Source organism: Giraffa tippelskirchi, chromosome 9, assembly GCF_054371585.1.
Source record: "Giraffa tippelskirchi isolate mGirTip1 chromosome 9, T2T-mGirTip1v1.2.pri, whole genome shotgun sequence".
NCBI classification, from domain to species: Eukaryota; Metazoa; Chordata; class Mammalia; order Artiodactyla; family Giraffidae; genus Giraffa; species Giraffa tippelskirchi.
The window spans coordinates 51,806,132-51,827,642 of record NC_137283.1 but is presented as its reverse complement, the minus strand read 5'-3'; the positions used below and the strand labels follow the sequence as shown (position 1 = coordinate 51,827,642).

At 48.8% G+C, this 21,511-nt stretch overlaps 1 protein-coding gene across 24 annotated transcripts in view; it reads left to right on the top strand.

Moving 5' to 3' along the window:
• The window catches only part of LARS2 (leucyl-tRNA synthetase 2, mitochondrial), a 259,716-nt gene extending 248,100 nt beyond the window's left edge, over positions 1 to 11,616 (top strand). For 10 of the 24 annotated variants that reach the window (XM_081526037.1, XM_081526039.1, XM_081526033.1 and 7 more), the window contains 2 exons: positions 2,256 to 2,383; positions 7,605 to 9,168. In XM_081526037.1, the coding sequence (XP_081382163.1) occupies positions 2,256 to 2,383; positions 7,605 to 7,784 (308 nt within the window). In that variant the 3' untranslated portion in view covers positions 7,785 to 9,168. Of the gene's footprint in view, positions 1 to 2,255; positions 2,384 to 7,604; positions 9,169 to 9,793; positions 9,894 to 10,602; positions 10,685 to 11,109 lie in introns of those variants that run through there. The other 14 variants (XM_081526044.1, XM_081526041.1, XM_081526043.1 and 11 more) reach the window with 4 other exon arrangements.
• The last annotated feature ends 9,895 nt before the right edge of the window (positions 11,617 to 21,511 follow it).

Genomic DNA, 21,511 nt, shown 5'->3' with positions numbered 1-21,511 from the left:
TTGGCAAGAATGCTGGAGTGGGTTTCCCTGCCCTTCTCCAGGGCATCTTCCCAACCCTGAGATCGAACTCAGGTCTCCTGCATTGCAGGCGGATTCTTTACCGTCTGAGCCAGCAGGGAAGCCCATCTCTAGTATAGCATATTGTAAAACAAAAATCACAAACCAATAGGGAAGAGAAGCTTTATTCAATGGAGTCAGTTTGGAAAACTGCTGTGTATTTTTTAAGAATGTGTATTTTTTTTTTCACATTATACACAAAAGAAATTACAGATAGATAAATTATGAATAAATGGAAAAGAAAATGAAACCTTAAAAAGAAACCAGAAGAAAATTCTTGAACTGATGTCACAGTATGGGAACACTGTTTATAAATATCTTTTCAAATTACAAAAGTCATGAGTATTCCTTGTAGAAAAATCTATAAATTTTTTTAACAGAAAGATTGCCTATACTTTTATCTCCCATGGATAATCCTTGTTGCTATTCTGCTGTTTTTCTTCCTCAACTTTTCTATCTGTTTATATAAACGTTTGCAAAACTATGACCATACTATATATACTATTGTGTGTCATCATTTTCCATGAAACTGATTACTAGTTTAAAATGTAGGAGAAAAGAGAATCCAAAACTGTGTCTATAGCATGATCCAGGTGGTGGTTTGGCTTGATTCTGTGGATACAATATCATACAAATATTCATTCAATACATTACATTACTATCTTTCACAATAAAAAGTTTTATAGATGCTATCCATGTGAACATGATTTTTTTTGTTTTTTGACTTTTTACAAATTTTCTGCAAGGAGTATGCATCACTTTTGTCATCAAAGAAAATAGTAAAACATTGTCAACTCACAGCCCAGTGTTCAGGACTGGCATTGGTGGGATTCCTTTCCTTTGTCCCAGACTCAAACTTCAAATGTATCTGCTGGTCTCAAGGCTGATAATAAGGGGGGGTGGGGGGCGCAGAATGCAAGGGCCATGCCACCTCTACCAGCCCTGGAGAAACCACTCACAGTGTGAGGGCTGTGCTGTTGCCATGGCAACGCCCCCACATGGGCACACTGGCCACATTTACATGCCCACTCGCTCAAGGCCTGCCTCTGGGAGGACCAGGAGGCAGCGGTGAGGTGCCATGACACAATTGCCCAAGCATCGGTTTTTCTGCCCAGTGTATTCCTGCACATTTGGGGACATCTTTTGTACTCCTGGTATCAACAGAGGCTCAGAGGTCGAACCCTCCCTGCTAGAGAACCCCTGGTTGAAGTCCCAAAGCACAGACCACTGGCCATGAGCATCTCTGGAGTGCTGAGCCTCCTCGGCCTTGGGGGCCGAAGCAGCTCGAAGCACTGGGGAACTCGAGACTGGAGAGGCTTTAATTCCTCCCAGCTTCCTCGGGTTGGACCCACCCTGAGCCAAGGACAGCTCTTTCCAATTTGGAAGTGGCGGGAGCCTCTCACAAGAGGAAGTTTTAGCTGAGAGGTTGAGCTCCCTCTGAGTAGGTCCAGAAGGAGCACCCTGCTGTTCTCAGCGTGCTGGCTCAGTCGATTAGGAGTCAAAGGACTGGGTGGGAGGCCCTCTCACACCACAAGTATTCTTGGGCCAGAGAGGAAGCAAACACAGCTCATTACTTTGGGATCTGCATAAAGGATTCCTTCACCAGCGGGACTACAGAGACCGAGGGAAATCAGCAGCCTTGCTTTTCCAAAGGCACACTTAAGAACAGTGTGTTCACCCATCTTTATGGCTCTGGGTATCGTTGAAAAAAAAAGAAAGCTACCTATAAACTGGGATGGTAATTCTCTGGCAGTCCAGTGGTTAAGACTCTGCACTTCCAGTGCAGGGGATGCAGGTTCGATCCCTGGTCAGGGAACTGGGATCCCACATGCCACTTGGTGCAGTCAAAAAACAATTTTTTTTTCCAAACTTTAAACTTTTTGTTTTGTTTTGGGGTCTGACTGATTAACAATATTGTGATAGTTTCAGTTGAACAGTGAAGGAACTCAATCATGCATATACACTGTATCCATTCTCCCCCAAACTAGCCTCCTATGGCCAAAATATATTTAATAAATAAGCTGGGATGATGAACGAGGCTGAAGGAAGTGGGGGCGCCTGGTGGGCGGTGGAAAGCCATGGTGGGGCCCCCAGGGCCTCAGACGGCTCCAGGGCAGGCTGTGTTGGAACACACGCTCTACAGCCTGCTCCCGTGAGCCCGTATGTGCTCAGTGACCCTCTTTGTCTCCATGTTGCAGGCCTGGCACTGGTGCCACAGAAGCTGTGTGCCCACTACGCCTGGGAAGCCAGCGTGCTGCTTCAGGCCTGGCCCACCATGGACCAGCAGTTCCTCCAACAGCCTGATGTCGTGCAGATGGCAGTGCTGGTGAGTGCCTCCCGAGGCCCCCCGCACCCAGGGGAATCTGCCACACACACACACACACACATACACGCACACACACACATGGCTGGGTCTGGAGGTTTCTCGGCAGGCCTTGCTAGCCCATCCGACTCTCTGTCTGACCTTCCAGCCTGTCTTGCTTTGCCAGCACCTTCAGTTTTGAAGTCGCCACATACCAAAAGCTTGTGAGCAGAAAACTTGTGGCCTTCGAGCTTTTGAGAGCATGGAAAGAATCAACCTGTCCTGACTTATGTGTTCTGTCTTCATTTCAACTGTGTTTCAGACTCTCTAGGTTTCATTCAACTGCTCTTGGCTTTTGGAAACAGTAGGGTAATAATGAGATGGTGGGCATGGAATCCCTCACTCTGCAAAATATGTTTCATAAAAGCTATATGAAATCTCTTTTGGTAAAGTGGATCATTTTAAATACATAGAAGTAGCCGATTATAGTATAGAGCAAGTAATTCTGCTCTAGTTTATCCTTATGTATTTAGTCTGCTTAATCTGAGACCCATTGTGAGGAATATCTCTTCAATATGCTGATGTGGCTGAAGAAGGAAAGAAAACAAGGGGCAGACATGTTAGTCTGAACCACATGTGGGCCAGCTGACCTACATCCCAACTCTCATCACCCTGAAAGGTAGGCATCACTGTCCTCATTTTTTTTTTTTAGCTGAGGACACAGGCTCAGAGAGCTCATCACTTTTCCCACATTTATTTATTCCTCAGTCATTATCCAGTTACCTCCCCTACCTTAGCACAGTGCTAGGCTCTTGGGACACAAAGCCAAATACAACAAACAGGGTCCCTGTCCTCGTGGAGCTTAAAGCCTGGTGGGAAAGATAGGGGAAAATAAGAAGGAAAGAAAAATAGAAACAAAATGGTTGCAAACTGTGGAAAGTGCCACAAACAAGTCACCCAGAGGCTGAGGGGTAGCTGGGCCTGCCAGTCCCCGCCTGCTGCGTCTACCAACCCTGGGCCCTGCAGACAGGTCCATGTTGGGAAAGACAGTAGCCCCCAGGAGACTGGTTCCTTCTCAGCCACTCTTTCTCCTCACCCTCTCCCCTGGCACTCAGTTCCTCAATGCCTCCTGTTCGCCTCCCCACAGAGGGCAAGGAGGTGGGGCTGCCTGGCTAGGCTTCTTCCCAGAGTCCTCAAAACTAGCCTGTGCCACAGAGAGGCAATTTCTTTAATTTGATTAACGTTTCTAAGAAGTAATTCTGTTGCTTACTTTTAAGGACTCATCCTAAGCTCAGTTGAGAAAGGCCAACTTTTTTTTTTTTTTTTGCCACACACTGCAGCCTGTGGGATCTTAGTTCCCTGACCAGGGATCAAACCAGCTCCCCCTGCAGTGTCTGAGCCACTGAACCACCAGGGAAGTCCCAGAAATGCCAACTTGAGACGCTGAAGTTCTAGTCTGAAAATGTCTTTCCATTTTAAGTTAACTACTGCAGAAAAGAAATTGAGTATTGGTAATTGGTAAAATAAGCTTAGATTTTCATTGAAATAAAAATTCAAGATTTAAAATGTGTAGGGCTCCCTGCAAGCACACTCAGCTCAACAGCCTCCGGGTTGGGGTGTTAAGGTCTGCTGTCCTGTCTCTACGTGATCTCACTCAGTGCCAAGGCCAGAAATAGAAGCTGCAGCACAGACAGTGTAACTCAGCATAACTCAGTTCAGCCACGCCTGTGTGCTCTGAGCCCAGAGGCACCGCCTCACGTCTGTGGAGCTCAGCACCAGGAGAGACTGTCTGGGGAGGCACACATGTTGTCATGCACACTGACAATTTGTATAGCCTCCAGGTTAAGACATAAGAGCTTGGGACTTGGACCACCTCACTTTGCTAAATGCTTGATCTCTCTAAGCCTCAGTTTCCTCAGTTAGAAAATGGAGGCAAATCCAGGGCCTGCCTCACCTGATTATGCCAAGAATTAGATGGAGCATGCCAGGAGTGCTTAACCTGCTTCTGGACGCACTAACGACAAAACCCACTAACACACAGTGAGCACCAACTAAGAAGCAGGCTCTGCCCTCAGAGCTTTCCAGATACTAACTCATTGACCCCGCACAGCAGCCTGGTGAGGCAGACCCTGCTGATCTCCCCATTTCACAGACGAGGCCCCATCTTACGAGGAGGAAACAGTGGCAACACCGGGCTTAGTAGCTCACTTGGTAGATGGTAACTGCTGCTCTCATAGGCGTCGCTGCTTCTGGCAGCTGAGGCATTGGGGAACGTGTCCTGAGGAAGAGGGCGTGACCTTGGCTTTGAAAGAGGGGCACCACTTCCCTAGTGGAGGGAAGGAGCCACGGGCAGGGGGGACCCTCCCTGGACCGTGAGCTGTGGAGCGGCTGGAGCAGAGGCAGGGCCACTCGCGAGAGAGGGCCGGACTGCATCTGGAGCGGTTGGGGGCTGGCAGGGAAGAGAAGGGGTCCACGGGGTCATCCAGTGTTGGCTGGAGCAGGGACCTGGGTCTGTGGCTTCACATTCTGTCCCTCAGCTTGGCCCTCTGAGAATCAGGGATGGAATGGCAGTGACCTACCTCACAGGCTTGTGACGGGGATAAACAGGGTCTCTTGGGTGACTTGTGGAGCACGGCGCCTGGCACAGAGACAGAGAGAGCTCAGACAACAAGTGCCTTTATTGTCATGAGCCACTGTGGGGCTCCTGTCAGTGAGAAGTGGATGGGGCGGATGGGGGGGTGGGGGACAGCACTCGCGGCCAGGGGTCCACCAGGCAGCTGTTGGAAAAGTCCTAGAGAACAACACAGAGGCCTGGCCCCAGGCCGAGTGGTGAAGTGGAGGTGGCAAGGCCAAAGGGCGGAAGCTAGCACGGCCACCAGGTGGGGACCTGGAGACCTTCCTAAAGGCAAGCAGCCGCTCTTTGAGGCAATGTCTTATTTCTCTCCCATCCCGTTCTCTAGGTGGCGCTAGTGGTAAAGAACCCACCTGCCAGTGCAGGAGATGTAAGACACGCGGGTTCTATCCAAGTCAGGAAGATCCCCTGGAGGAGGACATAGCAACCCACTCCAGTATTCTTGCCTGGAGAATGCAATGGACAGAGGGGCCTGGCAGGCTATATAGTCCATAGGGTCACAGAGTTGGACACGACTTAAGTGTCTTAGCACAGCACAGCCCAGTGATCTAGGCCAATGCAGCCTCTAAAAATGCCACTAAGTTCTACAGAAATCTGAAAAGATAAATGGGTGACTAAGGGATCCTGGATAATATGCTTTGGTTGAAACTTCAGAATTTCTTCCCAATAATTTTTCATAATACAGTGACTTTATTTCCCAAGTTAAAAACTGGAGTATTCATGAAAGAAACGTAAGCATTCTGACAGGAGCCACTGGGATGGAGGATTTGAAACAAGCTATTCAGAAGCTATCTGGATCACATGTCACTTTCCTTAGCAACAATATCAGTTCATATTTGATGTGAAGTTTAACCTTTACATCAAATAATTGAACCAACATTCAGTGAATAATACCACTGGTGTCTGGAACCATTCAGTTCAATTCAGTCACTCAGTCGTGTCCTACTCTTTGTGACCCCCATGGACTGCAGCACACCAGGCTTCCCTGTCCATCACCAACTCCCGGAGCCTACTCAGAACTCATGTCCATTGAGTCTGTGATGCCATCCAACCATCTCATCCTCCGTCGTCCCCTTCTCCTGCCTTCAATCTTTCCCAGCATCAGGGTCTTTTCCAATGAGTCAGTTCTTTGCATCAGGTGGCCAGAGTGTTGGAGTTTCAGCTTCAACATCAGTCCTTCCAATGAATATTCAGGACTGATTTCCTTTAGGATGGACTGGTTGGATCTCCTTGCCATCCAAGGAAATCTTCAAGAGTTTTCTCCAATACCACAGTTCAAAGGTATCAATTCTTCGGTGCTTAGCCTTCTTTATAGTCCACCTCTCACATCCATACATGACCACTGGAAAAACCTTAGCTTTGACTAGACGGACCTTTGTTGGTAAAGTAATGTCTCTGCTTTTTAATATGCTGTCTAGGTTGGTCATAGCTTTTCTTTCAAGGAGCAAGCGTCTTTTAATTTCATGGCTGCAGTCACCATCTGCAGTGATTTTGGAGCCCAGAAAAATAAAGTCTGTGACTGTTTCCATTGTTTCCTCATCTATTTGCCATGAAGTGTTGGGACTGGATGCCATGATCTTAGTTTTCTGAATGTTGAGCTTTAAGCCAACTTTTTCACTCTCCTCTTTCACTTTCATCAAGAGGCTCTTTAGTTCTTCTTCACTTTGTGCCATAGGGTAGTGTCATCTGCATATCTGAGGTTATTGATATTTCTCCCGGCAATCTTGATTCCAGCTTGTGCTTCATCCAGCCCAGCGTTTCTCATGATGTACTCTGCATATAAATTAAATAAGCAGGGTGACAATATACAGCTTTGACGTACTCCTTTCCCGATTTGGAACCAGTCTGTTACTCCATGTCCGGTTCTAACTGTCGCTTCTTGACCTGCATACAGATTTATCAGGCGGCAGGTCAGATGGTCTGGTATTCCCATCTCTTTAAGAATTTTACACAGTTTGTTGTGATCCACACAGTCAAAGGCTTTGGCGTAGTCAATAAAGCAGAAATAGATGTTTTTCTTGAACTCTCTTGCTTTTTCAATGATCCAGCGGATGTTGGCAATTTGATCTCTGGTTCCTCTGCCTTTTCTAAATCCAGCTTGAACATCTGGAACCGTACGGGCCCATTTTAGGTAAGAACTGTGAGTGGTGTGGATCATGTTTCCAGGTTGTCACACGTGAGCGCCCCCTTCTGGAGCCAGTTATCAGGAAGGGAGGTTGCCCACGTTCCCCAGAAATTAGTCCACGTGAAACGCCCTGTAGCCGGATCTGAACTTGACATGATCTTCAGTAACACAATTGTCCCTCTCCTCCTGAATACAGCCTAAACCTTTCATGCCAAGAGGTTTTGACATAATTCCCACCAAGGTGTGAAGGGGGCAGCGTTCAGGAAGCACGAGGTGGCGCCCCCATCCTCTCTGTGGTGTTCAGGTGTTACTCCCACCCATCTCACCTCACTTGGCTCTTCTGGGAAGCTGGGTGCCGCCTTTTCTTTCTCTCTTCCCGCACCATCTCCCCACACAGAGGCAGCAGCGCCCTGTAGGGGCAGTGGGTGTCAGGCTGCCCACCCCTCTCGGGCTTCCTTCATGGGTTGTCTCTCTTTTCACCTTCTCAGATCAACAACAAAGCCTGTGGCAAAGTCCCCGTGCCCCAGCACGTCGCCCAGGACCAGGACAAAGTCCACGAACTGGTTCTCCAGAGCGAGCTGGGTGTCCGGCTCTTACAGGGGCGAAGCATCAAGAAGGCCTTCCTCTCCCCGCGCACCGCCCTCATCAACTTCCTGGTGCAGGAGTGACTGCAGGCCTGCTGCGGCCCCTCTGCCAGGTCTGGAGCAAAGGAAGGAGTCTGGGGCCCCGGCTCAGGGAGAAGCCCAGTGTCTCGAATGTCTGCCTTTGCATTCTGACTGGCTGGCATCCGCAGGGCACCTCTGCAGTGTGATCTGGTGCCGGGGTGAGGGTGGGTAGGGGCAGAGGAGAAATATGGGTGAAGCGAGGTGGGGAGCGCAAACCTCTGCCATTGCAGGTGCGGGAAGTGTCTAGCCCCACGTGAAGCCCCCAGAGATTTGGCTGGGTGGGAGCGGGAAGGTGAAAAGAGAAGCAGATGAGCCTGAACACCCTCTCGAGCAGCCTGGATGCCTCTGCACCCCGGAAATTGCAATGCCTTTGGCAGGTCTGAGGAGCGTGGAGCTACACCGGGGATGTTGGGGGCTCAGGAGCAGCTCGAGCAGTCACTGTTGATCTGTGACGGAGCCTCAGCCTCACGGCAGATGGTCTCCTGCCTTCAGGCTGGATCCAGATATCCACATGCAGCATGGACACTGGCATCTTCAGAAGTCGCTCAGAGGAATTCCCTGGCCGTCCAGTGGTTTGGACCTGGTGCTTTCACTGCTCTGGACCCCGATTCGATCCCTAGTCAGGAAACTAAGATCCCGCATGGCTGGCACAGCCAAAAAGAAGAAGAAGAAATTGCTGGGAATCAAGAGACAAGCAGGGCTAGTCTGGCTGCCTGCACCCGGGCTCCTCAGCCCTGCCTGGCTGGCTGTTTCCACCCCGGCTCAGCTGGACTCGCCTGTCGGGCCTGCTCTGATGCCGATCCTCAGGCCCTTGGGTGAAGCACCGCTTCCCACTGTGAATGGGGAGCAGCCCCTCCCGACTGCCCCCTCAGGGTGTCACGTTTGCTGTGAAGTGAAGCGGAACCAAGCTGCTTCCAGCCTGGACAGAACCCATCTCAGAGCCTGCCACAGCTGAACAGGGCGTCTGCTCACGTGCGCCCCAGATGGCAATGCCGCCCTGGGTGTGGCCCCCAGAGCCTGTCGTTAGGAAGAACGAGACCACCGCCGGCGGGGGTGGGGGTGGGGGGCTGGGGCCACCAGAGTGTCGCCTCCTGTGCTCCAGCCACAGCAGCTGACTGCCAGGAAGACCCCCGTGTGACGTATGTTAGGGTGATCCTGGGTTTTGGTGAAGTCAGAGATGAGGTGTTCTTAACAGAACTGGCCTCAAGCCCCACTGAGTACTATTTAATACGGGGAGGGGAGGAGAATCCAGACATGTTGTGACGCTGAAAATCTGTATTTGTTCCCCAATGCCTTTTTCTGAAGTAGGCTCAAATGTGGTCCCCTGCAGTTCAGCAGTTAACAGATGACTTTTTTTTTAATGGAATAAAATGTTTGTCATATATGACTTCAGGACAAATGTGTGATCCTGAGATAGTCACCATATTCCAATTATAGGAGTTAATCAGGAACACACTGAGCTATTCTATTATTCTCTGAAGCCCTGGCTGTGTGCCTGACTCCACGTGGACTGTTATAAAGTGGGATGCATGGGGAACTTACCAACCATGGTAGACGGTACTGACTCAGAAACAGCAGCTAAGTCACTTGGCTCAAGCTTAATACTCTGCCTGGTCCCCATGCTCAGCAATCCTGGTATAACTGATCTCAAGTGCACTTGGGCATCAGGGATCTTATTAATAGAATCTCCACATTTGATTGATTGTTGATTGTTAGCCGTTCAGTCATGTCCAACTCTTTAAGACCCCATGGACTCCTCTGCCCATGGAATTCTCCGGGCAAGAATACTGGAGTGGGTAGCCATTCCCTTCTCCAGGGGATCTTCCTAACCCAGGAATCGAACTCGGGTCTCCTGAATTGCAGGCAGATTCTTTACAGTCTGAGCTACAAGGGAAGCCAACACAGGTGCTCCACAGGTGATTCTATTGGCTAGCTAAGTTTGAGAACCACTGAATTAATTGATTCATTTGAACCATAATGTCTAACTAGTCTTTTCTCTCCCTAACCTTCAGCTTAACTGGGATGAATTTGGTCCAGGACCAAAACACAGTGAAGCAGAGTCAGGAAAGACTTGGACTGGAAGGGAAAGCAGGGGCCAGAACTCTGGAGCAGGTATTTAAGATGTTCCCAGAGCTGACCTGAGTGGACAAAATCCTATGGCATGTACCAACAAATGCAGATTCACTATAAGCAAACAGATGAGGATCTTGGGGAGTGAGTGCATTTGCCTCATTGTCTTGTTTATTCCTAAAGTAAGCTAAGTGATCTTGAGTCTGTCAGTAAGATAAGGGCAGGGATCCCTTTATTAGCACATAATCTGGCCAGAACAGTGGGTGAGTAAAGCTTCAAGACCACTGGACTAAACAGCATGTCTTTAAAGAACTTCTTCTCCAAGAGGAGAAAAAGTTTTAAAAACAGGGGATCGCATTGGTATCACTGAGCTAGTTGATGTAATGGAACAACTGAACAGAAAAACCTGATCCCTGGGGTGGGGAATGATCTCAGTCCTTTATTAACTGCCTTGATTAGGTCAAAACCTGGACTGAACAAGTTCCCTTGCATTATGTCATTTAATTTCCACTAAAACCCTAGAGGGAAAGAATGAGTCTGTCATAAATATGAAGAAACCCAGGTTCTGACGTTCAGTAATTTGCTCAGTTTGCACAGCTAATAAGTAGAAGCTTTTTGTTGTTGCTGTTGTTAAGTCACTAAGTCATGTCCAACTCTTCTGCAACCCGGTGGAGTGTAGCCTGCCAGGCTCCTCTGTCCATGGGATTTTCCAGGCAAGTATACTGGAGTAGGTTGCCATTTCCTTCTCCAGGGCATCTTCCCAACCTTGGGATCGAACCTGAATCTCTTGCATCTCCTGCATCAGCATGTGGATTCTTTACCACGGCCCCACAGTAAGTAAAAGAACCGGATCCAAACCCCGGTCCTCTGGCCTCCAAATCCCCTTGTGCCACCCACTGTGTCTACCAGTCCCCTCACCTCATTGCCCATCTTGCTGGAAGTACTAGACAGGAAAACTCAGATGTTGGCTGGAAGCTTGGGGCCCTCTAGGGACGCCTCGTGACTGCACGGAGTGGCCATTATTCTTATTGCCTCTGTGCTGCCTTAGCTTAGGGTTCCCTGATTGACGGCCTGAGGCTTCTGGGGACAGATGGCCCGGTGATGTGAGCTGGAGGTTTGAGGCCACATGAAGAAGTCTACCAGAAGTCCTTGCAAGCCACTCACAGCCCACGGGCTTCCTGGCAGGCCAGTGCTCAGACAGGATAGACTCCAAACCTAAAGCTGAGCATCCGAAGTTGGCTTTGGTTTTCATCTCTAGGTGGTTTGATTCCTGATCTGAGCCCAAGTCGGAATTAGGAGGCTGTTAGTGTGCACACCCATGCACCTGGGCTGACGACATTCCTGCCAGGCCACTGCTCAGGCCAGAGGGCTTGGTTCCTGCACCAGCTGCCCCAGTCTCCACCACCTGCTGCCCTCTTGGTCTTTCTCCTCCCAGGAGGGAAGGGAAGGAGGCAATCAAGCCTTCAGGGTCCCTGTGTGCACCAGGGAACATGCAGGGGGTTTTGCTGCTTCTCTTCAACCCTCACAGCAATGCTGCAAAGTGAGAATTATGACCAACAGTCTTTAAGGAAGGAAACGGAAGCCTAGCAAAGTATAACGAGTTACCTACGTCCTGCCACTGGATAACTGCTTGAGCCAGGATTCAGCCCCAGTTCTGCCTTCCTGTTCACAGCTCATGCTTTCTCCAACCTGCCTTCCGGGAGGGAAAAAGTGGGGTGTACTGGGAGGAAATACAGCTTGTTCTTTCTGTCCCAGGAATTCTAAACTGGAGCTCTGGCGTGTGTATGTGGCCCCACGGAATGCAGCCCAACACTCCTGACTCACCTCACCGCAGATACTCCTTGAGGAAGCAGGCTGGGCTTTTGTATCCCAAATCCGTCCATTACTGGCTGTGGGCCAGCCCAAGGTGGAGGGAGGTAGTTAATAATTTTCTGGGCATCTTGGGATGGAGGGACTCCCACTGGCTCAGGGTAGGTTTCCGGAGAGGAGCATAGCTGAGCCGTCAACAACCAGCATGTGTGGGAGCTGGGGCCAGGCACCCCTGCCTGTGAGGAGGACCTGGGGGAGCACCTAAGGTGACCACCACTAGGAGAAAGGGTGCGAATCCAAGCTTGAGAAGCAGCTAGCCTGGGGGGCAAGGAAAGACTTCAGACAGACGCCGAGTCACAAGAGACGCAGATGAACACAGGATGGGATGAGGACGAGCTGAGTTACCTCGAGGTTGCCCTGGTACCCTGGGCTGGGGTGGGGGAGGGTCTCCAGGCAGTGCCACTGCATTAGAGACAGTGATGAGGCCAAACCGGAAGCCATCATCACCCTTGTGCAGATGACAAGACCATGACTCACCCAGGCCGAGACTTGCTTGGGGCCCTACAGTGAGTGATGGGAGTATTTCCAATCCCATTCTGTGCTCATTCCACTCAGGGGTACCCCTGGAAAAGCCCGGTGGTACCACCAGACAGAATTTAGCTCTGGAAGTAAATGCTCTTAACTGTGGAAGACATCAGGATAGACCAAATGAGAAGAGTCTGCACCCCCTCCCCCCCGCCATTTCTTCCTCTGAGACGAGCAAGCAGAAAACATCTGTTTCGTGGGCTGATCCGTCTGACTTTCAGAGGGTGGGTGGCCAAAGACTCTCATCCAAGCTGATGAGTCTGGAGATCGGAATCTGAGGTGGCCAGCCATGAACAAGAGGGAATCCCCAGAGTGAGTGGGCGAGCAGGGCTGGCAGGGAGGGGGCCGCCAGGAACATCTGGGGAAAGACCAGTCCTGCGGGCAGAGGCCTTGGATGCAGGGGTGGGGCCAGCGATCGTCCAGAATGGGTGACCTCACTGCAGGTCTCCATCACGCCTGCCCACGTGACGGAGGGGAGGCAGGGGTAACAAGGCCCTGGGGGGAGGTGGCGGCCAGGCCTGCCGGAGTCAGGCGCCTGGAATACGACACTCATGATTCACCTCCGAGCGCCTCCAGCTCTGCGCTTGAATTCCAGGTCTTGTCTGGCCTCTGAAAGAGCCAGCCTGTGTGGAACACCCCACTGGGTGTGCCTGAGATGCCCTTGTATCAGCAGCAGTAAGAACATTTGCCATTTTCTGAGGGCTAGCTGGGTGCTCGGCCCTGTTCTGGGAGCCTTACCACAGAAGGGGCTGAGCTCAGGACCACATGAGAGGCTGGCAGCGAGCCCAACGCTGCTCCACTGCACCACTTCGTATAGGCCTTGATGCAGACCAGCCCTGAACCTCCTGGGTTTGCCAAGACAGCCTTGATTTCTGACTCTCTCTCCAGTTGTCAAGAACCTGTCAAGCCCACACTCACTGATCCAACGACAGCTGGGTGAGCACCTCCCTGGTGCCCGGGGATGGATCTGGGCTTTCTCTCTGAGCCCGGGCCTGAGCTCTCCCAGGGACCCGTCACCTTTAATATTTATGGATTTATTTGGCCGTGTCAGGTCTTAGCTGTGATACACAGAATCTTCATTGTGATGCTCCGGCTCAGTTGCCCCGCAGCATGTGGGGTCTTAGTTCCCTGACCAGGGATCAAACCCACATCCCCTGCATTGAAAGGCAGATTGTTTTTTTTTTATTTTAATTGGAGGCTAATTGCTTTACATATTGTAGTGGTTTTTGCCATACACTGACATGAATCAGCCATGGGTGTACATGTGTCCCCCATCCTGAAACCTCCTCCCACCTCCGTCCCCATCCCAGAAAGGCAGATTCTTAATCACTGGACCACCAGGGAAGTCCTGACCCATCACCTTTGAGCCCCATCAGTGGAACCTAGAAGTCAGGGGGTCAACTTGACTCCACTCCAAATACCAGGAGGAAAATCCCATGGACAAGAGCAGGGGAGACCTGGCCTGGGCCCGTGGGTGAGAGCTGCCTAGCCTCACAGCATCCCAGAACATCCTTCCCCAGACCATCCTTTCCTCTGGGATCACTTAGGGCTGGTTCGCCCCAGCCCCACCCAGAGGTAGACTTGCCTGCCACACCCGCTGCACCAGCACTCTCACAGGCTCCCCTCAGGACCGGGAGGAGAACTGGGCCTGGGCAGGAATCCTCTTCCTGAGACCCTGTGAGGTGAGGGGTCAGTGTTGAGTGGGTAGAGTGGACACTGTGGGGTACCAGGAAGGCAGGGCCACCCCAAAGGTGACACCGTTCCCTGAGCCTGGAATGTCATTCCCTTCTTGAGAAACAGGGCCAGGCCGGGCCAGTGGGGCTTTGTGAGATGGGTGCCCCAGGGGGCTCTCTGCCCATGGGCAGGACACAGAGCAGCCACCACGTGGAAGTAGGCTGAAAAGCCAGAGGTCATCGAGCATCTCCATTCTTAGTTATCACTTCACCCGTTAGTTGTCAGATAACACATTAGCTTGCTAGTAATAGAAATTTAGTTTTGATTAATAATTAACTTTAATGGATTTTTATTATGGTCTGAATATTTGTGTCCCCCCGAAATGCGTATGGTTGAGACTGTACTTTCAAAGGTAACGGTACTTAGCAGGTGGGGCTTTGGATGTGACTGGGTGAGGTCATGAGGGTGCGGCCCTTGTGGGTGGGATTAGTGTCCTCATGAGAGTCACAGAAGAGCTTGCTTCCTCCCTGCATCCTGCCACATGAAGACATAAGTCAGCAGTCTTCAACCCGAAGAGGGTTCTCAACAGAACTGTAGCAAGCTGGCACTCGGATCTCAGACTTCAGCATTCAGAACTGTGAGGATTACGTTTCTGCTGTTTATCAGCCCTGCAGTCTGTGGTACTTTGTTATAGCATCAAGAACTAAAACAACTACTAACATCTTTTCATTTTTTTCATATGTTCTCAGTTGCGTCCAACTCATTGCAACCCATGGACTGTAATCCACCAGGCTTCTCTGGCCATGCGATTTCCCAGGCAAGAATCCTGGAACGTGTTGCCATTTCCTCCTCCAGAGAATCTTCCCAACCTAGAGGTCGAAACCCAGTCTCCTGCATTGGCAGGCAGATTCTTTACCACTGAGCCACCTATTGCTTTAAATTTTTCCTAAAGCATACATGTCATATTATTTTCAGAACCCCTTATCTAGTTTTTAAGTAGTCTGAGAGACTTTTGAAGTATAGCACTGTGATTTCACCAATCAGCACTTGAGACTGCCAAGATAAAACACAGGGATCCTGCTCTTAGAAACCATAGGGACCAGGAGAGCAATATGGTGTATTGGAAAGAGCATAACAAGCTTTGGCCAGTATTCAACTCCTTCAAAAATTACCACCTTAGGAGTCAGTTCCCCTTTTAGTGAGTGCAGTAGAGCTCAGTTACCAGTTACATTGTTCTTACCTGCACTGCAACCCCTTAATTATGCACTAACACCTTGGTGGTCTGCGAGTATCTTTTAAAAAAATGCTTTATTTATTTGGCTGAGCCGGGTCTCAGCTGCAGCATTCAGGAACTAGTTTCCTGACCAGGGATGGAACCCAAGCCCCCTGCCTCGGGAACTCGGACCCCCAGCCACTGGACCACCAGTGGAGTCCCAATCTGCTAGTATCTTGTCTACCAGCCATCTTTAGCAATAATTTTTTAAAAAATAATCAGCTAGTTGTTGATGTAAGTATAATAGCAGCATTAGTCGCTCAGTTGTGTCTGACTCTTGCTATCCTGTGGACTGTAGCCCACCAGGCTCCTCTGCATGGGATTCTCCAGGCAAGAATACTGGAGTGGGTTGCCATTCCCTTCTCCAGAGGATCTCCCCAACCCAAGGATCAAACCCGGGTCTCCTGCATTCCAGATAGAGTCTTGACCATCTGAGCCACCAGGGAAACTATAGCAGATAAACCCCTAGACTATGGTGGGCACACCTGGCAGACTTTATTTCTCATCCCTGTAAGTCTAACCCTCTGGAGAAGGCAGCAGGGGAGGGACTCTGTTCCTTTCCAGCTTGATGGGGGGGTGGGGCCAGGCTGAAGGCGATTCCTCTGTCTTCACCTCTTGGCTCTCAGGGTTGCGCTGAACATTGATACCCAGCCCTCAGATATGGGCAGAGAGAGCTGGAGTTTCATAAGGAGGTTTCTAGGGGCCGAATCTAAAGTGGCATGCATCACTTCTGCCCACTGGGAAATGTGGGCAGCCACCCCCCGCCCCAGCAACAAGTCTTCGTGAGGGAAGGGAACCCAGATCTTCGGTGGGCAGCCACGTGCCTGCACCACCTGAACCATCTCTTTTGTTTTTAGACTCTTGGTTGTCAGTGTCTGTCTGTTATCTTCTAAATCTCTCAGTTGTCTGCTGACACATGGATTTATAGAAACCCCCCTGCCTGGAGGAAGGACTGTGTACCTTCTGAATCTATGAAAGCTGCAAGACTGTGGCTCTGAAATAACTCATTCATCACCTCCCAGCCTAACGGTGCTGCCCTGCCCTCTGTCCTGGACTCTAGGCCTCGCTCCAGAAATGAATGAAATCACAGATCTGCTTTGTGCTGCTTTATAAATGGCTGATTTTTACTCCAAAGTTCTGCTTATTGGTCTCCTTCTGCTCAGTCTCCTTCCTCCGTGACATTCACACGTTGATTAATGGAGACAGTTTGGAGCATTTTGATCTTTTGGAGGAGGTGGGGCATTTTAATTAAAAGGTAGAAAAAAGCAGGTTTCCCCTTGCCCTGCCGGAAACCTGGGAAATTCTTCAGATTCCTGTTTCTGAAGGGTCAGGGCTGTTTATTCAGGGTAGAAATGTGATACAGCCCTAAATGATTCACCTTGTGCTTTGGTCCTGGACACTTGTACCCCCACCCCACCTCACCCCACCCCACCTCACACACACCCCACATATACACACATACCACCTCAACACACACACATACCACCTCACACACATACCCCCCCAACACATACTCTTCACACACACCACCTCAACATACACACACACACCCCACACATATACTCCTCACACACACCACCTCAACATACACACACACACCATACACCCATACCACCTCACACACACACTCACACACCTCCCATACACCTATTCTTCACACATAAACACACACACATTATACACTTTTATATGCCCCCACCCATCAGACACACAGACCATAGAGAACACACACATACCACATACACACACACCGCAACACACATACACACACCCCCACTCATTGCAAATATACCACATATATATCACACCACATTATACCACATACTACACACACACCCCATACCATACATACCAGCATGCAACACACACATACCCAAGCCAAAAGCCTGTTTTGGGGAGTAGTAACTGGTAATTTATTTTTGCCAAACAGAGGGCGAGCCTCACAGGTGACTGGGGGCATTGTGGGGAGGGCAATTTTGTCTTGAGGATTAATCCAAGTCATTGCTTCCAGGCAGGGAAGGGCCGGAGGCTGGGGCCAGGGTGGGCAGTTACACAGGGAGGCCCCCGTCCTCGCCTGTGCTGAGGTGACCCCATCACCAGAGGTGTCCAACTGCAGGGACCCCTCCTCTGGCAGCACCCACCTATGGGGGGAATCATTTGTATTGTTGATGAAAGCACAGTAATAAGTCGGGGCTCTCTTGTGTATTAAGCACTGACTTTGTGTAGAGATTGAACTTGGCAAGTGGAGGGTGAGATGGAGGACCCTAGAACTCAGCATGGCTGGAGTCCCTGCTAGCTCAGGTCCCGGCCCTGAGAGCTCCGTGGTCACAGGTAGGGCAGGCAGGCTGAGACACAGCCCTGGTCCAGGGCAGGGGTCAGAGGTCTGGGCTGGAGCCTGTCCGGGGTGATGACAAACGCGAGTCTCCCCGAGGGTGACCTTGAGGGTCAGGGAGAAGCAGAGGCAGGGGTTGGGAGTCGGGGGGTCTTCACTTCCAGATCCCATCTTGTTTTTATCCGCATGCCGATCTTTCAGTGCAAGAGCCAGGAATGTGAGTCGGAGGCTGCTCCCCGCAGGAAGGAGCTCAGGGACAGATTCCAGGTGAGGATGGCATGCTGGATCCCCCTCAGGGTCCAGCTCCCCCACATCTGCTCCTGCAGCCCCACCAGCTGCCATCAGCCTCTGATGAGCTGAGCGTGCCCCACGCTGCGCTCAGCAAAGTGAACCTGGAGCAAACAGGACACGATCTCCACAGGATGGGTCCACACACTCCCACCCCCACCTCTCCACACTGCCCCCAGCTCACTCAGCTCCAGAAACCCTGGCTTCTTTGCTGTTCCCCAGCCACACAAGGCACACGCCTGCCTCACAAGCTCAGACTTGGAGTCCCTCTGCCAAGAAGGCTCCTCCCCAGATTGGTGGTTCTCTCACCCACTTTGGTCCCCAGTCTGTGAGGTCTTCCCAGACCATTCTATACAAAACACCACCCCAGCCCCAGCATCCCCTGCTCTCTAGCCGATAACCACACAGTTTACATATTTATCTTATCATGTGTCTCTCCCTCCAGAAAGTCAGCTTTGTGAGGGCAGGGACTCTTGCAGCCTTATTTTATTTACTTACAGTTGTTTTCCTCTCTGTTGTATCTCGGACCCAGAACACCATCAGGCACACAGTAGGTGCTCCGTAAATATTTGCATGAATGATTCTGGTCCTAAGTGGGCTCAGTGACCTTGAGCAACTTGTTAACCCAGCAGAGGTTTTAATTTCCTTAATTACAAAATTGACACAATGATGCCAGCTAGTGGATGGGGTGGGCGTCCTGGAAGAGAAATCTGAAAATGGTCTATGGATATTTTGTAAACTGGAAACTGCTGAGCAGCCCTAAATGACAGTCCTGGGATTTCTCTGCTAGGGGAACAAAATGACAGCAGTTGGATGTTTTCCTGCTCCGTCTTTCAGTTAAGACTTGTTGCCTGGGCTGCCACAGAATCAATAAAGGTAAGTCACGTGGTTTTATTGGAGCACATGAGCTTCTTGCAAATATAGTGTGTGTGTGTGTTTGAAAGTCTTGGTTGTCAAGAGCTGGGCTGATCCCAAGGACTGGAGGCCCTCAGGAGAGGGAGGTTCAAGCAAAGGCTACGTGGAGACAGTTAGAAGGCAGTGAGGGGCTGCTGGAGGGAGCACTGTTGGCTTTATTTTAAGGTTGACAACGGTGAGGGAGCAAAATGTGATGCAGTAAGCCTTTCATTGGATAGTTCCCCTGAGGCAGGAATGAGAAGGAACTAAGGTTTCTATTTATCATAAGGCTGAGTGGGGCCCATGGGAGCCAGGCAGGGGAGGCAGGTGGACAGCCATAGGCCAAAAAGAGCCTGTTGCTATGCTGGTGGCCCTGGGCTCTGACTGTGGGTCACAATGATCCTCTCTGGGCCAGAGCCAAAAAGAAAAAGAAAAAAAAACCCAAAAACCGCTAAACAGTAGAATAAGGCACGACTGAGAAGCTGTGACCCATGGGCCAAATCTGGCCCTCCACCTGTTTTTATAAATAAAATTTTATCACAACACTGCCATTTATGAATTTTCTGTGGTTGTTTTTGCAGAGTTCAGTAGTTGTGACAGAGACTCTATGGCCCACAAAGCCTAAAATATTTATTGTCTGGTCCTGCACTGAGAAAGCTTGTTGAACCTCAGAATGATGAGAGGGGACATTGGGTTTGAGGGGTCTAAAAACTTGGGTTGAGTTCTGGTGCATCTGTGTTCAATCTGGTGCCTGTAGGCAAAGCCTTAGCCTCTCCAAGCCTCAGTTTTACCTGTGAAATTGTGTGGTAATGCCCATTCTGCCTGGTTGTCATGAGTATTTAATAGATAATGTATTTATTATATTTCCTTCTGTTATTTTTCTTGGGTATCTTAAATTGCAACGTGCAAGCTTAACCGATAATCATCTTCCTTGAGTTAATGTTGTATCACTTGACGGTGGACAGACTGAACTCTTACAGAACTCTCCTCTCCTGCTCTTCTGTCAAATTATTGTCAAATTATTTTGTTGTAAATCCCACACAAATTGCTTACTATTTTTGCTTTAAAAAGAAAAAAATTGTCTTTCTTATTTACCCAAATATCTACCATTTTGTGTATTCTTGATTCTTCCTGCAGATCTGACTTTCTATCTGAGATAATTTCCCATTGGCCTAAAGAATTTTCTTTGGTGTTTCTTATAGTGCTTCTGCTGGCAGTAAATTCTGTCAAGTTTTGTCAGCCTTTGTTTGTGTGAAAAAATAATGTTCTTCCTCTACTTTCACTGGATATACATATCTTGGTGACAAATTTCTTTCAACATTTTAGATGCCATTTTGTTGATTTCTGGCTTTCATTGTTTCTGATGAACATTAGTCATCATTCTTTTAGTTATTCCACTGAAGATATGTTATTTCCTTTGGCTACTTTTAAGATTTTCTCTTTTACTCTGTATTTCTGTGGTTTGACTAGGGTATTTCCCCTGAGGATACCCACTCCCTGGATATGGTTTTCTTTGTTTTTACCCTGGTTGGGTTCATGAGAGGCATGCATCTGTGAGACAGCATTCAACAATTTTGGAAGACTCTCTACTGTTAAATCTTTAGTTCTTCTGCCCCATTTTTTACCCCCCTCCCTTTCTGATATGTTACTTACATTTATGTTAGATCACTGATGTTATCTCACAGTCTCCTGGTACTCTGTTCTGTTCAAACAAAAAAAAATCAAATTCTTTTTCAAAAAATCAAATCGCATGCATTTGTAAGAAATAATACAAACAGATCTTTTACCATTCCCCCAGTGATAACATCTTGCAGAACTACAGTACAACATCACAACCAGGATAATAATATTAATAGAATCCACCGATCTTATTCAGATTTCCTCAGTTTTACTGGTACTGATCTGGTGTATGTGTGTGCATGTGTTTAGTCGAGTTCAATTTGATCACAATGGTAGGTTCATGTGTCCCCCACCATGGTCAAGATTCAGAACAGTGAGTATAAGGATTCCTCGGTTGCCTTTTTATAACCACCCTACCTCCTACCACATCATCTCCCTATCCCTAGCCCCTGACAATAACTAATCTGTTCTTCATCTCTATAATTTTGTCATTTCAAGATGTTACGTAAATGGAATCATATGGTATATAACCTCTAGGACTGGCTTTTTTTTTTTTTTGCTCAGCACAATTCCCTTGAAGTTCATCCAAGTTTTTGCATTTATCAGTAGTCTGTCCCTTTTTATTACTGAAATGCATTCCATGGTATGTACATACTATCTTTAGGACATCTGAGTTGTTTCCAGTTTTTAGCTATTACCAATAAAGCTATGTATGTGTAGGCTTTTGTGTGAACATAAGCATTTATTTCTCTGGGGTAAATGCCCAAGACTGTAATTCCTGGGTTGTATGAATTATATATTTACTTGCATGTCTTTGAGTTCACCAATTCTTTCTTACCCTGTGCCTAGTCTGCTGTTAAACTTATATAAGGAATTCTTCATTTCTGATACCATATACTTTAATTCAAACTTTTCCATTTGCTTTTTTAAAATAGGTTTTCATTTTTCTATTGCATTAGTCATTTTTTCCTATATTTGTCTACCTTTTTACATAACTTTTTAAACATATTTAAAGTTATTTTAAATGCCTCATCTTTAAAATGTTCCAACACCTGAGTGTCTGTGTGTGTCTGTTATCTGTTTCTTTTCTCTTGATGGATCACATTTTCCCGCTTCTTCATGTGTCATACTTTTTTTTTTTTTTCACCATATGCCAGGTATAGTTATGAAAGCACACTAGAGGAT